This window comes from Aphis gossypii, chromosome 1, assembly GCF_020184175.1.
Source record: "Aphis gossypii isolate Hap1 chromosome 1, ASM2018417v2, whole genome shotgun sequence".
Lineage (NCBI taxonomy): Eukaryota > Metazoa > Arthropoda > Insecta > Hemiptera > Aphididae > Aphis > Aphis gossypii.
The window spans coordinates 38,330,177-38,350,103 of record NC_065530.1 but is presented as its reverse complement, the minus strand read 5'-3'; the positions used below and the strand labels follow the sequence as shown (position 1 = coordinate 38,350,103).

At 24.9% G+C, this 19,927-nt stretch overlaps 1 protein-coding gene across 3 annotated transcripts; it reads right to left on the bottom strand.

The window, feature by feature from the left end:
- Window positions 1-3,108: 3,108 nt before the first annotated feature.
- LOC114119147 (uncharacterized) lies at window positions 3,109-9,831 on the bottom strand. 3 transcript variants are annotated; one of them, XM_027980631.2, is made up of 3 exons: window positions 9,520-9,831; window positions 5,650-6,152; window positions 3,109-3,465 (listed from the first exon to the last, which is right to left on the bottom strand). In XM_027980631.2, the coding sequence occupies exons 1-3, from the start codon at window positions 9,532-9,534 to the stop codon at window positions 3,312-3,314; spliced, it is 672 nt and encodes a 223-aa protein (XP_027836432.2). In that variant the 5' UTR covers window positions 9,535-9,831; the 3' UTR covers window positions 3,109-3,311. The 3 variants fall into 3 exon arrangements, with proteins under 3 accessions (XP_027836432.2, XP_027836431.2, XP_027836433.2); XM_027980630.2 differs by having other exon boundaries at window positions 5,623-6,152; window positions 9,520-9,829; XM_027980632.2 differs by having other exon boundaries at window positions 5,665-6,152; window positions 9,520-9,828.
- Window positions 9,832-19,927: the final 10,096 nt, after the last annotated feature.

Below are 19,927 nucleotides of genomic sequence, written 5' to 3'. Positions count from 1 at the left end.
CATCATTACATCAACCATTACAATTTTTTTACACCGATATTTCATCACTAAGATTTTATTTTATTATTTATTACCTATCTGTTTTCATTTTTAATATATATAATAAAATTTGTAAACAAGTGTTCATTAGATGTTATTTTTTATACCTAGGTAGTAGGCACTTATTAGTATAAAATAGTAATAATAATAATAGTATTATATATACCATACAAATCAAGCTGCTATTATTTACTTTTGATTCGAATTAGTTGTTCATACAAAGGGAAAAAATTGAAATCAACTGTCATAATTGTATTTATTATTTTAACTACCCAACTGGATTTCTTTTTTAATGTAACAACATTTTCAAATAAATAATGGATAAAACTCATTTGCGCAAATTTATCTTTTTTATAACTTATTTGCGCATAATCTTAGGACAATAGAAACGTTTTTTCGGAGAATTTTAATCACGTATAGAGTGTATATACTATATAACCTGCATATCTCTCCAAATTTTTGAATTGGCCATTGTTGATGATGAAAAACTATTATATTCAAACAACATTTTCCTTCGTCCTTTATAGGCTTAAGACTTTCTATCATCATATCCTAACCTTTTAGATTGGTCCATAGCTCACTATTTTTATTTACAATAACACTAGAATTAAAAAATCTATTAGTATCTACATCGAAAATTAAAACATTAATTTTTTAATTGCCTCTATTCAGTATTCTCAAAATTTTTAATTATTTAATAAACAATGTTTTCTTTCTGTGCTAAACAAATAGCGTCATTTGTAAATAAGCCGCAATCGAAAACTAAAATAAAGTGAATAAGATATTATTTATGTTATAAGATTAATCAATTAGGTATCGCTAAAAACGTTTAATAAAAATAGTGTAAGAAATATAGCAATAAAGATTAAAGCTTGTCCTACACGGCTCATGTACTTGGGCGAGTACAGTAGGTAATGTAATCGATATTATTCATTACAGATAGATGGAAACATTGGAAACCGATAGGAACCATAATTAAAAATAAACGTTATACACTTATACTTTAAGTCTTAATTGTATACGGACACCCTGCAGGTGTACAAGTACACAACAAATTGTGCCTATACAAGCTGGTTTTCATTGTTCACAATTTTGTGAGCAAATGAGTTGTTGTATATTTAAAAAATATATTAATGTGTACGCAAATTTAATGAGCCTCGGCCTAAATAATTATATTATTTTTTATTTTACTGTCTATATAACTGGCATTGTGAAGCAATATTTATGCGAATATCATGTTACATTAAAGTAAAATTAAAAAAAAACTTTTTCTATTACAAAAAAAAAAAATGATGTAGGTATATTGTGTGAAATAATCATGTCTCGCCCTCCAAAATGGACTGATGAATTTTTTCAGTTGTACATTATAATGTACGAGAATTATCGAATGATACAATTATTCTAAAAAGAGAATCAAATGAATTTTATATATAATCGAAATAATAGTTTTTTTTTTAACATTATATCGAAATAAAATTAATCAAATCATTCCAATATAAATCGCTAAGTACAAATGTATTGTAAAATAATACCACCCGACTTATTTTTAGTTAATTTCCGTTTAAAAAGTATTATACATTATTAATTGTGTTTAAATTTTAGGCATGAAGAATAAAATCAATACGATATGTAAAATATTTAAAACCATTTAATTCAGTTAATCCATTATATTTTAATTACGGTTATAGAAACAAGATTATTAGAATGAAGACTAAAATGTATTTCAACGGTAATTTATTGTCAACTAACCAGTTTTAGAAAATAAATATTCCGCGAGAACAAAAGTCGCTGTCCGCTGGAAAGCCTGGAACACTCCAATATTTGATTTGAAATTTATACATAATATTATCTGGAGATATTGTCTTTCAATAATACAGAATATAGCGATGGCAATTATTTGGTCGGGAGTCGATATTAAGACGCTCGGCCTGCAATTTTCGTGGGCGCCAGTCGTTTTTGCTAAAAAAAAACTTGTTTTTCCTTTCCACCAAATCTATTTTTAGTCATTTTTATTACCCATGTCGACGATTCGTGTTACAAATAAATAATTATTATTTCAAATAATAATTGTGATCAACCGGTTGACCCTTGATAATTGCTGCCGTCTATCAGAAATCACAATAATAATCCGAGTAATAAAATTAATTCGAATAACTTATTTTATTAACTTTTGTCTACTATCTAATCATCTGATTATAATTGATTATTAAATATCTCGCTAACTAATTGTTTGATTATTCCAGCCATCATTAAGATATACATTACATTTTAGGAAACCCTTAAAATGAGATCATATTGACCGTTCAACGGTTTTAAATATGCAAACTGTGTAGTGTGCACTGACTTATAGGAATCCTCAAAAATGTAAACCTCAAAAAATAACTCCTTAATAAAAAATTAGATTAAAAATGATAAATTGCTTAGTAATCTAAAAATGCACCCTCTTTTATGAAGAAGAAAAAGTATTGATGTAAAATAAATTTCTACTTAAAAGTAAATTTGATTGTTCAGAAATTTAACGTTCCTCATGTATCTCTGTTCTTATCCTATATATTTTATTCACCTAACAGTACATACAAACGACACACACGCAGTGGAACTCACTGGAACCGTAGTAGAAACTAGCCGGCGAATTACCTGCTGAAATTATGTAACAAAATTCACATTTAACATTTTAATATAAATAATATAATATAATTTATAAAACTACCAAATGCCATGATTACATATTTACATACATACGTCATACCTATTATCTATTATTTAGGTATTTAAAGTATAACTAATAATAACTAAATAATAAAACTGATAAGTTATTAGTTAGGTATAAGTACTAATTAAGTACTATCTATATAGTAGGTATGCAAAACTCAATATAGTAAATTTAAATATTGTGATTTGCGACTTATGGTATGCATCATTAACATAGTTTGTAGATAGTAATGTATGATTTATTTAAATATTGGTAATAAGTAAATAATAATACAATGTGCAAATGTTTCAGTTGTTAGCTGTAAAACTCAAAAATTGTCATATTATTAATGCCCATGATACTATATTAAAAATATATTTGTTATTTGTATAATCATTTTATTTTATATTTTGGAAAAATATGATCAAATAAGTACAGAATAAATAAATGATACAATAAAGGAACAATATTTTACTAAATAAAAATAAACTTAAATAATATAATTTAAATTACCAATTTGAGGTTAATATGCGATTTCAATAAGTCATATAAGTTTAATTCTGAAATTATTATTTATAATTTAATCCCCATTTATGGGTAATGTATATTTATTAGATTTATCTACATCCCCTATTAGAGGATCGGCTATTACAAACACTCCATCTGATTCAGAAGCACTTGCAGACATAGGGTATCCATCATATTCAATATTTGAACCTCTAGCGTGGTTGACCCTGCAAAAAAATTTCGTATCATAACAATTTTAAAATATAAGGTTTAATGAAGTACAGCATTATAATGAATGATTAATAATGACTTTATAAGTTATAACTTATGAATATGATAAAAATAAATTTTCTATTTGGAAAAGTAATTTAACTCACCTACTAAAATTTTATTTACGTATTTCTAAAAACACAAAATTAAGAAAAATAAATCTATTTTTTTATCACCTGACAGCCAAAAGCCAGGTATAAAGAATAAGTACAAATTGTAAATAGTACGTATTTGTAATTAAATAAGAAATAAAATAAAATAAAATATTATGAAGTATAAAATAATACAATTTAATTATTAAAAATGTGTAAAACAGAGACAATTGGTAGTAGATAATAAATATGCAATACCTAACCAAAATAATGAAAGCTTTAAAAGAAATATGAAAAGTAAAATATTATAAAGTGTAAACAACATGTCAACTGATGAAGGTTAAAATGATGTCATTGAGTTATAACCACTATCTACAGTCTATACTATAGATTTAGTACATGTTGCTTATCGTAAACACTTATGGCCTATTTAGGGCTGGTTTTTAATATTATAATACGCATATATTTTATACTTAAAATAAAGTACCTAATTATACTAAGTAATTGATAATAATTAATGTTTTAAAGGTGTCTATGTTGTTTTGTACAAAAGTTATTTTAATTACTTTCATTTTTTTTATAAGAAAAATAAACAATTGAACACATTTTTTTTATACCTTTAGTGAAAATAAGTAAATATGTTATTAGAATACAATAAAAAATTAGTATGTAAATATGTAAATAAATATGTATCTTATTAATTAATACAACTGTAAATAAATAAATTATAAAATTATATATATTTCAACTTGTTTAAATTCTCTAGTAGGTAAATATCAAATATTTAATAATATTTACATTTAGTGAGTTGATAGGTAGATACTGCATATTAAATATTATATTTCTAAATATTTAGACAATTTGTTTGAGATAAATGAACTACACATTATACACAAATAATATTAAAATAATCAAAAAGATATATTATATAACTATAATAAGAAATTTTAATTAATATTTTAATATATGTTAACACCTATTTTTATGTTTAATTTGAATTGTTTTAATGTTATCTGATGCTATTGTTTATGATTTCGTCAATCTTTTTTCCTATTTACTTCTACAATCAATAATAAGTCAAGAAAAACAATGAAGTGAGTAGAAGATAATATAATAATATGACTCTTATACGTTATACTAATGTGATGATATATGTATTTTTAAACATCTCGCTACGTTTACGAGGAAATTCATACACAGCATTCAAATATCTAAATTCTAAACATGAATGTTACCCGTTACGTACTTATTAGTTATTATATTATTGCATGCGACGCGCAGTTCGATCGTTAATATGGATTATAAAATGCATGTTAGAACGTGTGATATGGGATGATGTAAAATTAAAAGTTTTTAACGTGATATTCGTCTTTGTCAACAGGGCACAAGCAAAAATTCAACAATACATTGGAATTCATATCTCGATATCTCTTAGCAGCGCATAGACATAAAAAATTCATAAACATCATAGACGAATAAACATATTATACAAAAACGCGGAACAAAATGTTGGAGTAATTCCACGTAACCTGCTTCGGGATGTATTTAAGGACACACGGAGGACATATTTTGACTGATGTAAATCATCATAATGATAATATATAAATACGAAAACATATTATGTATAACGCATGTTAATTAATTATTTTGATTTATGGGGCCCCTCGGGAAATATTTGGATGCGCCATGCTTGCAGGTTTGACCAGTGAAAAAACAGACGAATCGATGTTGTCAGTCACACAAACGATCATGCAGAGCATTAGAAGGTGACGTTTATAATACATTAGCCGTTTTTAATCGTTGTCTTAAATGTCCGCGATGTTAATCATTCGCGAATGTTCAATAATAATATTATATTGTGTTAATACACGGACACGTATAATAATATATATCACGTATTTATTAGGTGTTATACTATTCTATTGTTATTATTGTTGTACCGTATACTACGAATATTTAAGTTAACGTGTTATTTATCCTGCCGCCACGAAAACCGTATTAGCTACGTCCCACAATGCATACCAGTTTTTCACCACCGTAATCACTTGCTTGATTTTGACGTACAGTTTCTTCAAGTCGTTGGAAATCTTTTTGATAATGTCTTCCACGTTGCCGTCGTCTTGCCTGCCCATTTGCGACCCGTCGCCGTCGCCGTCGTTGTCGTCGTTCCTGTTCATATTCCTCCACGTTGAGCCGAACCAGTCGGACGACGCGGGATCCGTTTCGATGATGTCCGTCGCGTCCGTGGCTGGCAGCTCCGTCGTCGAGTCGTCGGCTGGCATGTCTGTCGTCACCGCATCCGTGGTCGTGACCAACCGCGTGTACTCTTCTATCTCCTTCAGCAACTCGCGGGTCTTTTCGGTGTCCGACGGATCGTACGACTTGGTCTTTGTCAACAGGCTGTACAGCTTCCAGTTCTCCTCGGCCGGTCCTACTTCGTTGACGTCTAGGCTCTCGTGGTCAGCCTTCTCGTCAGTGAACGGAGGCACGGCAGGCGCAGCCCGACAATTGTGTGCCGCCAATAAGGCCGACACAACGAAAATCGTCAAACACTGTAAAACATACCATCGTATAATAATTATTATGATGAGCGAATTTATAATAATATTATATAGTATACCTATAATATGTTATATGATAGCATAATATGTTTTATGTGCACCCAGCAGTGCGAATAGTAATTAGTAGAAGGATTTTTTTAAACTAAAAATATATAAGAATAATACGTTTTTTTATTATACCATTTACGATAAAAAAAAATGTATACCTATTTATGTTATTTGCATATAATATAATAGCTTATAAATATATCAAATGATTATGAGTGTAGATAAATATGTTATAAAACAAAAATAAATAACAATAGCTGACTTTACCCCCCCCCTCTCAATCCAGAAATTGTCCACATTTGAGAAACTGTTTGAATATAATTAACTAAAATGTACTATACTTATTTTCAAGTGCGACATCGTGAGATTTAATGAACTCAAAACAACAAGATGTTCAGATTCTCAAATATAATACACGAAATCGGAAATTTTGAGATTTTGTTAAATACATAACTGTTGTATAAAATAAAAGTAAATTTCAAATATTAATTATTTAGTTATTAACACCAATAAATCAATTTGTTTAGAATACCTAAAGGTTACATGTGAAACTTATGAAACTATTGTATATGAATATATTATGATTATATAAATATTGAAAAAATATTTCTGTAAAAAATAATAATTGTTTAAAAAATATTCTTCTTACTCCGAAATATCTGATATAAGAATAAACTAATATATTAGTTTAATATTATGTATCTATTTGACGATTGGAAGACTGTGGTGTACCTATTTTCGATATAGGTGGAATAGGTGGAGGTGTGAGAGGCGTGGCGTGGCAAGAAAATGCGACTATTCAGTATTCAGGAAACGAAATGTTTATACATGGTAGCGAATAGATTCCTATAATAAAAGAGAGATAAAATGTGTTTTTCGTTATATTCGATGTACCTACAGGCTGTAGTAATATATACCACACTATAATATATAGTATAATACCTAATATCTAGTACCTATCTATTCACTAAAAATAAAAACATTAAATAATAATTTGTAACTAATGTGGCATCAATAATAAGCTAATTTAACATTTAAAAATTTTAAAATAAAACTTCATTCCCACTACAAAATTAACTGACGAAATATTTAAAGTTGTTTATTTTTAAAGTTTTGTGCACACTTGAAAGTTAAACAAAAGTATAAATTATATATTATTCTTATTTTTGTATACCTATAAGGCTATAAGTACATCATGTCCATCATGGTTTTCAGATTATACCTTCACATGCACTTCGTAGGATATCATAATAATATGTTATGTGTGTATATTAGTATTATATTATATACAAATATGAAATAAAAATACACATTAACAAGCATTTAATAACATGAACATTAATATCGATTCATACATCACGTTTAGAAGTTGTAATTGTTTTTTTTATTGTTTATAATTAAAATTATATGTATATATTAAAAAGTAGGTTCTTGCTACAGTTCAACATTGTACGATACATTAATCCTATCAGCTTATAGAAATTAGGCAACACATACAACTAATAAAATTGTTTGATGGATTTACTTTTAACTTAAATATGTATAGGTATGACCTTTGTCAGAAGCTAGTCTTAAACATACACACGTGTAAAATAAATTGTCAAACCTCGAAATATTTGTGAATATGGAAAATGACCAGTTTTTTATTATTATTATTATTATTTATTTTTTTTTTAACGACAAAGTCCGATAAATCGCTGTACGTGCTTTTTTCGGTGAAGGACGTCAACTTCGACTATAGATATAAGTAACTATATAGTAGATCTTAACTATTTAAATTGAAATAATATAATATAATTTATTTATAAGCACGTATTATTAGTTATTAATTATATTAATGTAAATCGTAAAATTATTATATTTATTTATTAAAAACAGGTACGCTGTGATACGTTTTTTAAATTTATAATTTCATAAACATGTATATCTAAATATTATAATATATCATTAACTATGAATTAATCCCAGTAACAATCTGCGTGTAAGGCAGCAATTATATTATTATACAATATTAATTCAATTATCAAACCAAAAATTAATTCAACAAGCTCATAAATAATTAATGTTACTATAAAGTACTACATATTTAATATAATTTATTTTAAATAAATACAACTTTTTGACGGATTTATAAAAATTTTCATTACACATTATTTTTTCATACCAAACTGAACTTGAACTAGCATTTTTAAATAAAACTAAACTATATTAGATTCAAAGTTTGGGTGACAATCCGGCAATGCCTAGGACTTCATAAAGGTGTCTTTCAACAAAAAGGAAAATGTTTATATTTTATAAACCAAAAAATGAATATTATAACTAATTATTTAATTATTTATCATAATTAATTTAAAAAAATGGAATGGATTATTTTTAGTACCTACCAACATTCATTAAGTTTTAAAATAAATGTAACCATTTTATTTTATATAAAACAATAAATTAAAATGTTTATTTTTTAATTTATATATATAGGTATATATATATTGACAATTGACTAAAATAATAATATGCAACAAAAAAGACAAACTGTTGTTTTTTATTCAGTTCAAATTAAAAGCAATGTAGCAGTATTTAAAAATTATAGTAATATAATATACAATAAAATAGGAATGTGCAACAGTAAAACGTTCCTTTTTTAACGGTTTTAGAAAAAATCTATAGTAAATGTGTAGTATAGTTATCAATGTTATCATATATTACATATATTCATACAAAAGAAAATATATTAATTATAAATAATAATTAATAAACTATAATGGTTTATATTAATATTTATTATCTACGAATATTTGATGTTTATGAATACCTTTCCAAAATAGTAAAATAATTTTATAAAATATAATATGAGTATTATAATTATATTACTTAATTATTTTTTGGATACGTTTTAAACTAAATTATCCGAATCGAATGACAAATAAGGAGATTGGTAAAACATATTATTACTCTTAGCTGATTTTTAGAATTTTAGAATTTTTTTTACCCGCATATTACGTATGTCAATATGTCAGTATAAAAGTATTATATTATTATTGGATAATTCAATATAACACCTAAAAAAATAAAACTAAATTTAAAATTAAATTTAAAAAAAATTTCAAACTCATTGAAAAATGGTATGAATATTGAACATTACAGGTGCATATAACCTTATAATGTGATTATAGTATAATACCTATAATATGTAAAACTTATCGAGTTATCGGTACATCTATACTTGTATTATTCATTAAGAATTATAGGAACATCTAATTTATTTTTATATTTTTGATATTATTATATTATTTTATTGTAACTATTGACTTACCATAATAATCTTCATTTTTCTGTTTCAATATGTGCTTTGATGTCTGAATTTTTAAATGAACTGAACTGCAAGACGGGCGTCTCACTTTGGTATAGGTACCCAAACCCTATAAAAGGAGGACCTTGAACGGTTATCTATATTGGCGTAATGTTTTCGCACACTAATAAAAACGGATGCTCTCGATTAAATCACAACAAATCTTCTGAAAGAAAAAAATTTATATAACATCGATTTGTCGCACATTACACGGTTTGGCTTTTCGGTGTCCAATGCAATGAATGGTGGTTATATGATGACTACAGACATTTTTCGTTACAATGAAACCTTGAAACGTAGGTAAACATTTTCCAGGCAAACTATACGTGTACTTGATTATCTTTCTCTCTCTTCGTATGACTCCTTAATATCCGATCTGGGTTTCAATGTCGTCTTGTTTTTTCAATAATTTACGATAACTTTATATAATGTTTATGAGTATTGAGTTAATATGTTATTATTATACTTATTTATTTATCATCATTATTATATTTTCCCAATACTGACGTGGAATGAAAGCAAATTATCAACAACATTGAGCAATTTAATTTATATGGTAAAATTAATTAATGTAAATTACTAATTAGTCAAATTAAAATTGTGATTGACTATAAATAGGTGTACTTAAATTGTAAATATATCAAATGATCTATTACAAATTACAATGTTACTTATAACTTTAAAAGTATGATTTCGTTTGACTTTAAAGCTTAAAAATATCCAGTTTTTTTAAACATAATTTGTAAATTATTATTTATAATACTTACAAAACTTTAAAACTAACATAAAATTTAATTCATAATGAGAAGTTTTAAATAATATTTCGATATTTGATTAAAATTATATTTTATATATAAGGTAATATAAGGTATATAGGTATAGATAGGATTAATGCTGTCCTTAAAATTATTTTATACTTTTTTCGGCTCATTTTTCATGAGATTTTTTTTTTTTATAATTTATATATGATTATTAAAATTAAAGATTATTTCTAAAAACAGGTCTTCTCAATAAAAATAGTATTCCAGTCAATAATAGTCATGCACATTAAACAATGACCTCATGAATTAAACCGATTACCCATTTATGATTTATTATATAATAGTATAGTTTTATTATTGTATTGATCATCTGTTGTTCACCCAATACTAATTTTGTTCTTGTTTATCATGAACAGTTTTCAATATCAAGGCTGTTGATGAACAGGAACAACATTTAGAGGCAAACATATTATTTAAACACAAACTATATAGTGCTAGACCGCCTAGATACAAGTAACTATATAATATGCCCTTATAGTTAGCTGCAGTTATATTAATTATAAATTATAAATTGGTATAGGTACATTATTCATAAATAATTACTTATTATGTAACTTTTGAGAAACATGTTATTACGTATGTTAAACACTAATTATTAAAGCTTTTTTAGGCAAATACGACTAATTATGTAGAATAATAAAATACAAATTTAAAAAAAAAAAGAATAACCAAAAACGATAAGTATATCTATATTATTGTCTATAGAGTAATTAGTAATATGTAACATTTATTATTATTATTATATATTAGGTATTCGATACTTATTGGCTATTTTTAATTGTTTTTAGTACCTAATCATAAATTAATATTTAGTCAAATTTAAACATTTTAGAATCTGAGAGGAGCGATGCATATATTATTTATTATTTTTATAATGACGTGTGTGTTTTTTTCTGTCTGTTATCAGTCATCATCTTTTAGGGCAGTAAAAATGCTTCGATTTTGATACATAATTGAACTTAAATTTAACGCATCCATTATAATAATCAATAGATAGGTAATAGATATAGATATTATTATATTATGTTAGTACCTACGTAAACGGTTAACTATTCAACACTGTTTTATGGACTATGGTGTTCATCAGAGCGATACTTAGGTACCTATTTTTAAATATTTTGTCTACTTGGTATTGCATTTGCATTTATAAAAATTATACAAAGAAAAATCACATTATATTATATTTTTAATTTAAATGTATTTACAATCTGAATTATAATAATTAATGAGTATAATAATAAGAGCAAAAATGAAACTTTATAACGATATTAAATATTAATATTATATAAATAGAAATTAGTAGATGTAAAATATTACTATACGAGTAATTATACTAAATTATTTTATCAATATATAAGCAGGTTTAGTATACATATAATACTACTGTATTAATATTATTTTTATACAATGAAAAAAGTAATTTTTTTAAGTTTTAACTACGTTGAAATACGTCTATTTTTAAAATTGCAAACACCATACTTGAAGTGCCTGAATATATAGATTTTTTTACATACAAACTGATATTTTTTAACTGCTGTACGTGACTTGTTGACGTGAGTCATGAATCATAATGAAGAATAGCTTTACGGTTTTCGAATTCTATGTACGTCTAAATTTACCTCCCAGTGAGACAGTGTAGCATACACTGTGTATACATACATTTTACTTACAAGTAAACAATCAGATTAATAATAAATATTAAATACCAAATATTTACTACCAATAAATATTAGGTAGTAATGCATTGCATTTAATGTATAATTAATATTAAACGATAATTCAATAATCTAAAAATACTAAGAAAATGCATTATTGCCCCCTAAAATTTTAAAATAATACACTAAAAACTAAAAAGTAATAACTATTATAACGATAAAAAATATTAAGAAGGTATACCCATTACCCAAACAAAATATTAAAAATTTAACACGCATAGTACATACTAACAGTGTTGTAACTATAAAAAGGATCAGAGAGTGCGTCGAAGTAATACAATGTTTTTCTTTTAATATTTAATAATACATTTATAATTAACTTTAATTAAACTATTAATTTATGTTTAATAAATTTAAATATAAATTATAAATAATTATTTATATATAAATTCAAAATTATTACACAATTCTAAATTAATAAAACATTCAATAATATTTTAAAAGTATTTATAAAATAATTTTAATAAAATGAATACATATTCCCCCTTAGACTTCCTATTATATAATTCCTAGATAAGGGAGGAACGTTAAAAATTTCACTCTTGCTACTCACGGGACCAAATTTTTAAGTTACACCACTGATATAGAAATATGTTATTTGAATTACTTCGTATAATTTGGTAAATTATTTATAATAATATGTATATTGATTTAATGAAGCTAAATTTAGTATTTATTTAAGTTACGCGATTACAAAATTATTAGGTATTAATTTAATTAGCTGAATTGAACTTCACAATATAAAAGATTACAGATTAGAATATTAGATACAATTTAATTGTTAGTGTTATTTATACTAAAGTAAACTCGTATATAATATATAATTCTATTAAATTTTGAAATTAAATTTACGATGAGTAAAATACCATACAAATATTCTAAAAAATGAATAAATTCTATTTAAACAATCAGTTTGAATCCAATGGTGGTTATTTTACTATCATTGTGTATGAAAAACGATTCTGAACAGAGATGATTTGTCAGCCTAGGATATATTTTCCAATGGGTGGTGAAACGGTAGTTTACGTTTTAATGACCTGCACACCCCAAAATTTAAGTTCTTTTATAATTATTGTAAGCTAAACTTATGGAAAATCTTGGATGAAATTATGGAAAAATTTTCAACTTTTAACTTCTAATACAAATTTTTTTATAAATTTTAACTACAAAATAATTTACAAGTATACATAATTTTGTCAATATTTGAACTTCAAACGTTAATAAAAAAAAAATTGTATTGTATTTTTATAAATTTTTTATCCCATTAAGAATAACTCATGAAGAACTTTGTATAGTATTTTGACTTGGCCAAAAGAATTTTATCGATACTTATCATAAGAAAACTAAACAAAAACGAAGATTTCATATGCCTATAAATAGCTTTAAAATAATAAACGAAATATTTTGAAAGTTAAATTGTGTAAAGAAAATGTCAACCTAAAGACCTGGTTACCATTTTTCTCATTATGAAATTTTGAGTTTCCTCTACAGCTATTTGAAGGAAAACTTATGAAAAATTTGGTGTTAAAGTTTTTAAACCTTAGATACTTAGATATAAATACAAAAAATTTTATGAATTTTCTACCACAAAATGACTTGCAAATTTTCACGATTTTGACATATTTTGTAAAAATTTGAATTTTAATTAAATGCTTATAAAAAAAAATTGTGAATAACGATTTTTGATTTTCTTAACTACAATAAGAAAAAATTCTGGGAAACCTTGTATTAAATTTTCATGTTTTTTTAAGCACCCAAAATTTTTTTATCGACATTTCAAAAAAAAATTACTTAGAAAAATTGAAAATTTCAATTATCTAAAAATAACTCAAAAAAAACGATAATATTTTGAAAATTTATGTGTATATAGATAACACTAATATAAACATTTGGTGGAAATTTCAAGTATTTACAGTGATTCATTTTTGAGTTACAGCCATATAAAAAAATCACAAACACTCAATATTGTCGAAAACTGTTTTTGCGTGAAAATTCCCGTTTTCCCGTCAATTTTTTTTTGTTTTTCCCAATTTCTTTGAAAACTACTGGAAAAATTTTACTTTTGTTCTTATATTGCACCAAGGATATTCATTTTGCCATCGGAAACTACCCCCAAAGTTTATAATTCAAGCATTATATCAACAATTTATGTACACAGACACAAAAAAAAACACATACCATTGTAAAATTAATACATCCATAACTTCGTTCAGGATCTAAAAGAGGTCATATACTCATATCAGAAAATGAATTTATTCCTCAATGATTTTTTTTTCATTTTGCAAAAACAAAAAATCACCAAGAAGATACAATTTGCAGATTGGTCAAATTAGTTTCTTAAAATTTTCACTATAATTTTTTTTTTGCCGAAAATTCAAAATACTTTTAAATGTTTTTATTATTATGTACATACTACATATGTACCTAATATTGATAGGTATAATGACTCACAAAGAATATAAAAAAAAATATTTGTACTAAAAACATTAAATAGTTGTTGGTTTTTCTTTTTGGTAACATTTTAAACAGCAAGTTCGCCCCTACAAAAATCTGGATACTCCACTGAAGTTCCCTATATTCAATTTATTATAATTTGGTAAATATTTTGTGTTCACGCTTAAAAACTTAGTACCAACCTACAGCCGTATATAAAAACCATGGCTTGTTGATATCAGTACTTCTTTATATACATTATACATACTATCTTTATAAAATCCTTGTAGCTATGTCTTATGTATACGTCAACTCTTGTCTCTTATATGTATTATTAAACACAGAAACGGACTACCAATTTTATAAAAAAAAACATCGAGGGCCATTAACTTAATATACAAATATAAAATATAAGCACACAAACATAAATAGAAACCTATATACAAGTGTTTATATGTGTATATAATGTGAACAATACACATATTATATTATCACTATTTAGGGAAACACACATATGCCAAAAAATTTTAATAACTGAGAAATTACTTGTGTGAATTTTTTGTTTAGGTATGTACATACCTAACAATTTTTCAAAATATACTCACTGAATATTTTAAAGTTATAAAGGGCGAGAGGAGTTCTTATTAAAAAAACCAAAGTTATTATATCACCACGATATATCTAACATTCTTTAAATAGTACAACAATTTTCAAGGATTTGAAAATTTGTGTTTAAGATCAGTATATTTAAAAATTTTAAAAATGTTAAGTAAAGTAAAACACAGAAATATTATAGCTATATCGGACGATATAAATGATTCAAGAGATTCGTCACGGCTGTCGTTATGACGAGTGAGCGAGTGTCAATAGTCGCGTAGCTTGAGGGTTTCCACTAATTCTAGATCCACAAATAGTGTATCAAAAACGAGAATATTACAGTCAATAGCAAAAAAAATAACTTTATTAAGTTTATTAAGTGTACCTAGGTATTTATTATTTTTAATGAAAATAAATTATGACCGTTCATCTTTTCCAGTATGCATGTCTTAAAGACGTAATAATATAGCTTCAGGTGCCTATAGACTATATGACTTTGACCTTGCCGATCGCCACCAATTGTTATTGTAGTACAAATGTACAATATTTACACAAGTAGGGACTAGGGTCAGTGGGATAAATTGTTTTTTAAATTTATATTAAAAATGCCTTAAAAATATTAAATAGGCAAAATATTTACGTTTATAGGAAGATTTGTTAATTTATACTTACTTTTTATGCTAAACTTTGGACTTGTCAATTAATTTTATTATGTAAATATTAAAAAAAATAAATAGTTTATGGCAATTAATAACAGTTAATATTATGAAAATTTTAAAATATAAGATATATAAAACAAAAGTACCTATGTAAGGAGTCTTCAACAAGTAGATAAACAATTTTTTTTCATATTTTTTTGTAACATAGTACTACATTCTCTTCAATCTTTTAAAATGTTGTCAAAACCGCTACTGATTTGAACATAAGTCTACCAGGCATTTACTACAACAAAAATCAGAATAGATGTTCGTATTTATGATTTATACTTTTTTAGTTGTTTAGAAAAACTATGCGTTTTAAGTTAACATGAGTAATAATTAATAAAACAATACAAATTTACAAATATTATAGCTATGAGAATAAAGTGGTTGAACAATTTATCTAGTGTTTTGTAACGAAGGTTCTATTCAAAATTAAAATTATTAAAGAAAATGATTACTGTTATTGAGTAGCTTAATACTTTTGTTAATCTTATTAATTTTTTACAAATATTGTATTTTAAGTAATCCGAAGCAAAGGTTATTATAGTTATAAACTTTCAATTGGAGATTATGATGTTTAAATTGGTTATATACTTATACACAGTGTGTTCACGCTAAGAGGTACTTACCACTAAATATTTCAGTTCAATGGTCTTGTATTGAAATGGGGTGTTTTCGCTACAAGAATGATAGAACTTAAATACATATTTTCAGATAAATTTTAAATTGTTAACATTTGATACGCGCATGCGCGATACAACTTACTTTTTTTTTAAATAGTAACACCAATTTTTGTTTATTACAGATTCGGATAGGTATTTTTTTCTAATTACAAAATTGCCATATGAAATTTAAATTTGATACTTACAAATAATTTGTTTTTGGCGAATTTAAACTAAATTCAACTTATCCCCTTCATGCATGAATTTTTATTTATCCCTGAAAAAAAATGAGCTTATAGTAAAAAACGTCAGGATCACGAAAAAAATAGTTAAAAAAATATTTGAGTCAAACTTCCCCTTAAAGTTGATCAAAGTTTAATTTGTGCCAAATATGGCACACTATGCACCAAAAGTTCGTTTGTGCCATATTTGGCCACTATCACAATCAGATTCTATATCAGGTAGTAATTGTGAGAATTCACAATTTTCAACAATGTCAGAAAGTTCAGAATCAGAACTTCCTTCTGGAATAGTTCTTATGTAGGTATCTTAATTGGTGATAAAATTTTGAAGGGTCCATTTTACGAGCTAAAAAAAAAAACTCAGTTACTATGATTATGATTTTAATGCATGTTGTGCCAAATATGGCACATATTAAGTTTTTGGTATATTTCAAAAAATATTATACTTAGAAACTTGTTTTTACTTTTAAAATAAAGCTGACAAATTGACGAATACAATAGTATTTTTTTTTTTTTAATTCGGTAGGTTCAATTTTTTGTTATGATAACATAAAGTAAGTGATAACGACTCTTGGTGACAAAAATATTTGAGCGGTATAAAATTTAATCTATGTTTCACAATTTTACCGCTAGATGGAAGCACCTTACATCAAAATTGTTCGCTTTTTTGTGCCGAATCTGGCCGTCTATGCAGTAACGACATAGCTATATTATCAAAGCAACAAATTACGAAAAACTAATTCGTGCCACATATGGCACACTATGCATGAAGGGGTTATTGTTACTCGAAAATCAAAATAATATTTCTCATATTGTTAAATAACTCTTTGCACACATATAAGAATAAAATATATCAAAAAAATAACTGAAACAATTTACACGCGATTCTTCTTACGTCTAGATAACTATAATAATCCACTAATCAGCAATTTAAATATTTTAACGATTCCGATAACCCTCGCCATCGACTGAAAAGGAGGTAGTGAAATCTTCTGCTTTAATCCAAATATCTTCCTTTCTCTTCTCTTGAATAATTCCTTCCCTTTTATCTTCTCAATTACGCCACGAGATAAGGGTCACTAGTAGGTGAATTCTTAGCCACGTATATCATGTTGTTTTTCTATTTCTATTTATATCATAACATATACGTTTTATACTGTATTAATTCAATATAGATTGTATATAATATTGAAGTATATATATATTTATGTATATAAAAAAAAATTTTAAGTAATACATATTTTATTGAAATTTATAGAAAAAAAACTAAAAAAATGATTTTAAGTATCAAAGCTTATAAACTGCTCAAAAATAGTCAAATAATTTTTTTGATAATTTTTTCATTCAAAAAAAAAAAAAACACTAATCATTTGTTAAAATTTCCAAATTATTGTTTTAAAGTTACACCAAAATAACAAAATCGATTTTGTTGAGTACCTACTGATTTCAGATAAAAATTTCTTCGCAAATATGACATGTTTATTTGTGATATGAGATGTAGGATATTTAATGTTTCCACATCTGTTTTCTTGTGGTATAATAATTTTCTATACATTTTTTTATTATAGTATACTGCCCAGTAACCATTAGTAAAAATATATCGTTTTTCATAATTAAAAAAATGAAGTTGAAATGTTTTTTTTATTGTTTGATCATTATACCTACAAAAATATTTTGTATTGTTATAATTTATAAACAATTTAATTGGAGATTCTAAATTGTTAGCTTATAGTTTATTACATCTCTAATTATTCCATTAATAAAAAATCAAATAAATATTAAAAAGTATCTAATTTAAATACTTAACTAGAAAACATTTTATACTGCAATGTGATGTATAATTTATGAAAACTATTTGTTCATTTATTTTTTGTTTACTATAAAAAGAGCACGAAAAAAAGAATTTTTTATTCGAAAAATCGTTCAATTCTAAGACAAATGATTACAGGTTGAACACTTCTCTTGGCATTATTTAATGAATACTGAGAAATTGAAAAAAGACGCGTTAAGAGATTTTTGTTAAACGACGCGTCATAATAGGCAATCTATGACGTGCCGTAAAATATCTCTTTTATGATTTTTAATATATAAAAAACTTTACTTTATATTGTTATTCTAATATTTTTATCATTTTAAACAGATAAAATCATACTTAATATTAATTTCAAAAATAAAATGTTTAGGTAAGTAAATTACTGTGTGATGTCATCACGCGTTGTTTTTCAACTCCTCATTATTCATTGAATAATGCAAAGAGAAATGTTCAACCTCTGTACCATTTATTTTAGAATTGAACGATTTTTCAAATGAAAAATACTCATTAGGTATTTGTGTATCATGCCTTTTTAATAATAAATAAAAATATAAATTAATATAAAAATATGTTATTTTCATTAATTATATATCACATTACAGTATAAACGTTTTCTAATTAAATATTTAAATTAGGTAGGTACTTTTTAATATTTATTTGATTTTCTTTTAATATCTAATGATGTAATTAGAGATATAATAAACTATAAGCTAACAATTTAAAATCTCCAATTAAATTGTTTATAAATTATAACAATACAAAATATTTTTGTATAGTGACATTTTAGTCAGAAAATAAAAACACATTTTAACTCCAATTTTTTGAACCATAGCATAAAGATACATTTTTATCAATGGACAAAACTATAATAAAAGAATTATAGTAAACTACTACTGTTTTTTTTAAAATTATTATTCTATCATAAGTAAACAGAAAGGGAAATATCAAATAACCTGCATCTCATTTCACAAATAAACATAACATAATATTACATTTAGCAATTTCCAATTTTTTGTTGTTAAATTAATATTAAAATTAACCTATTATCAAATATTCAAACTTAAGGTAAGGTTAGGTTAAGTATTTTTTTTTATAATTTTTAATTTTTATTTACTCAGAAGTTTTTTAAATATTAAATATTGTAGAAACCAGGAAGAGAACATTGATAATTTTTTTGTTTTTTAATAAAAAATAATAGATAAATTCACATTAATATTTAAGCAAACAATATAAAATTAAAACTATAATATACCTACTGAATATTATTTTGGAAATATGCACTAGTAAGAAAGAGATTGCTCATGCAAATAGAATGTTTTCTTAAGTTGAATTTAAAATGTAATAAATAAATGTTTACAAAATATATATTAAAACCAAAATAAAAGACA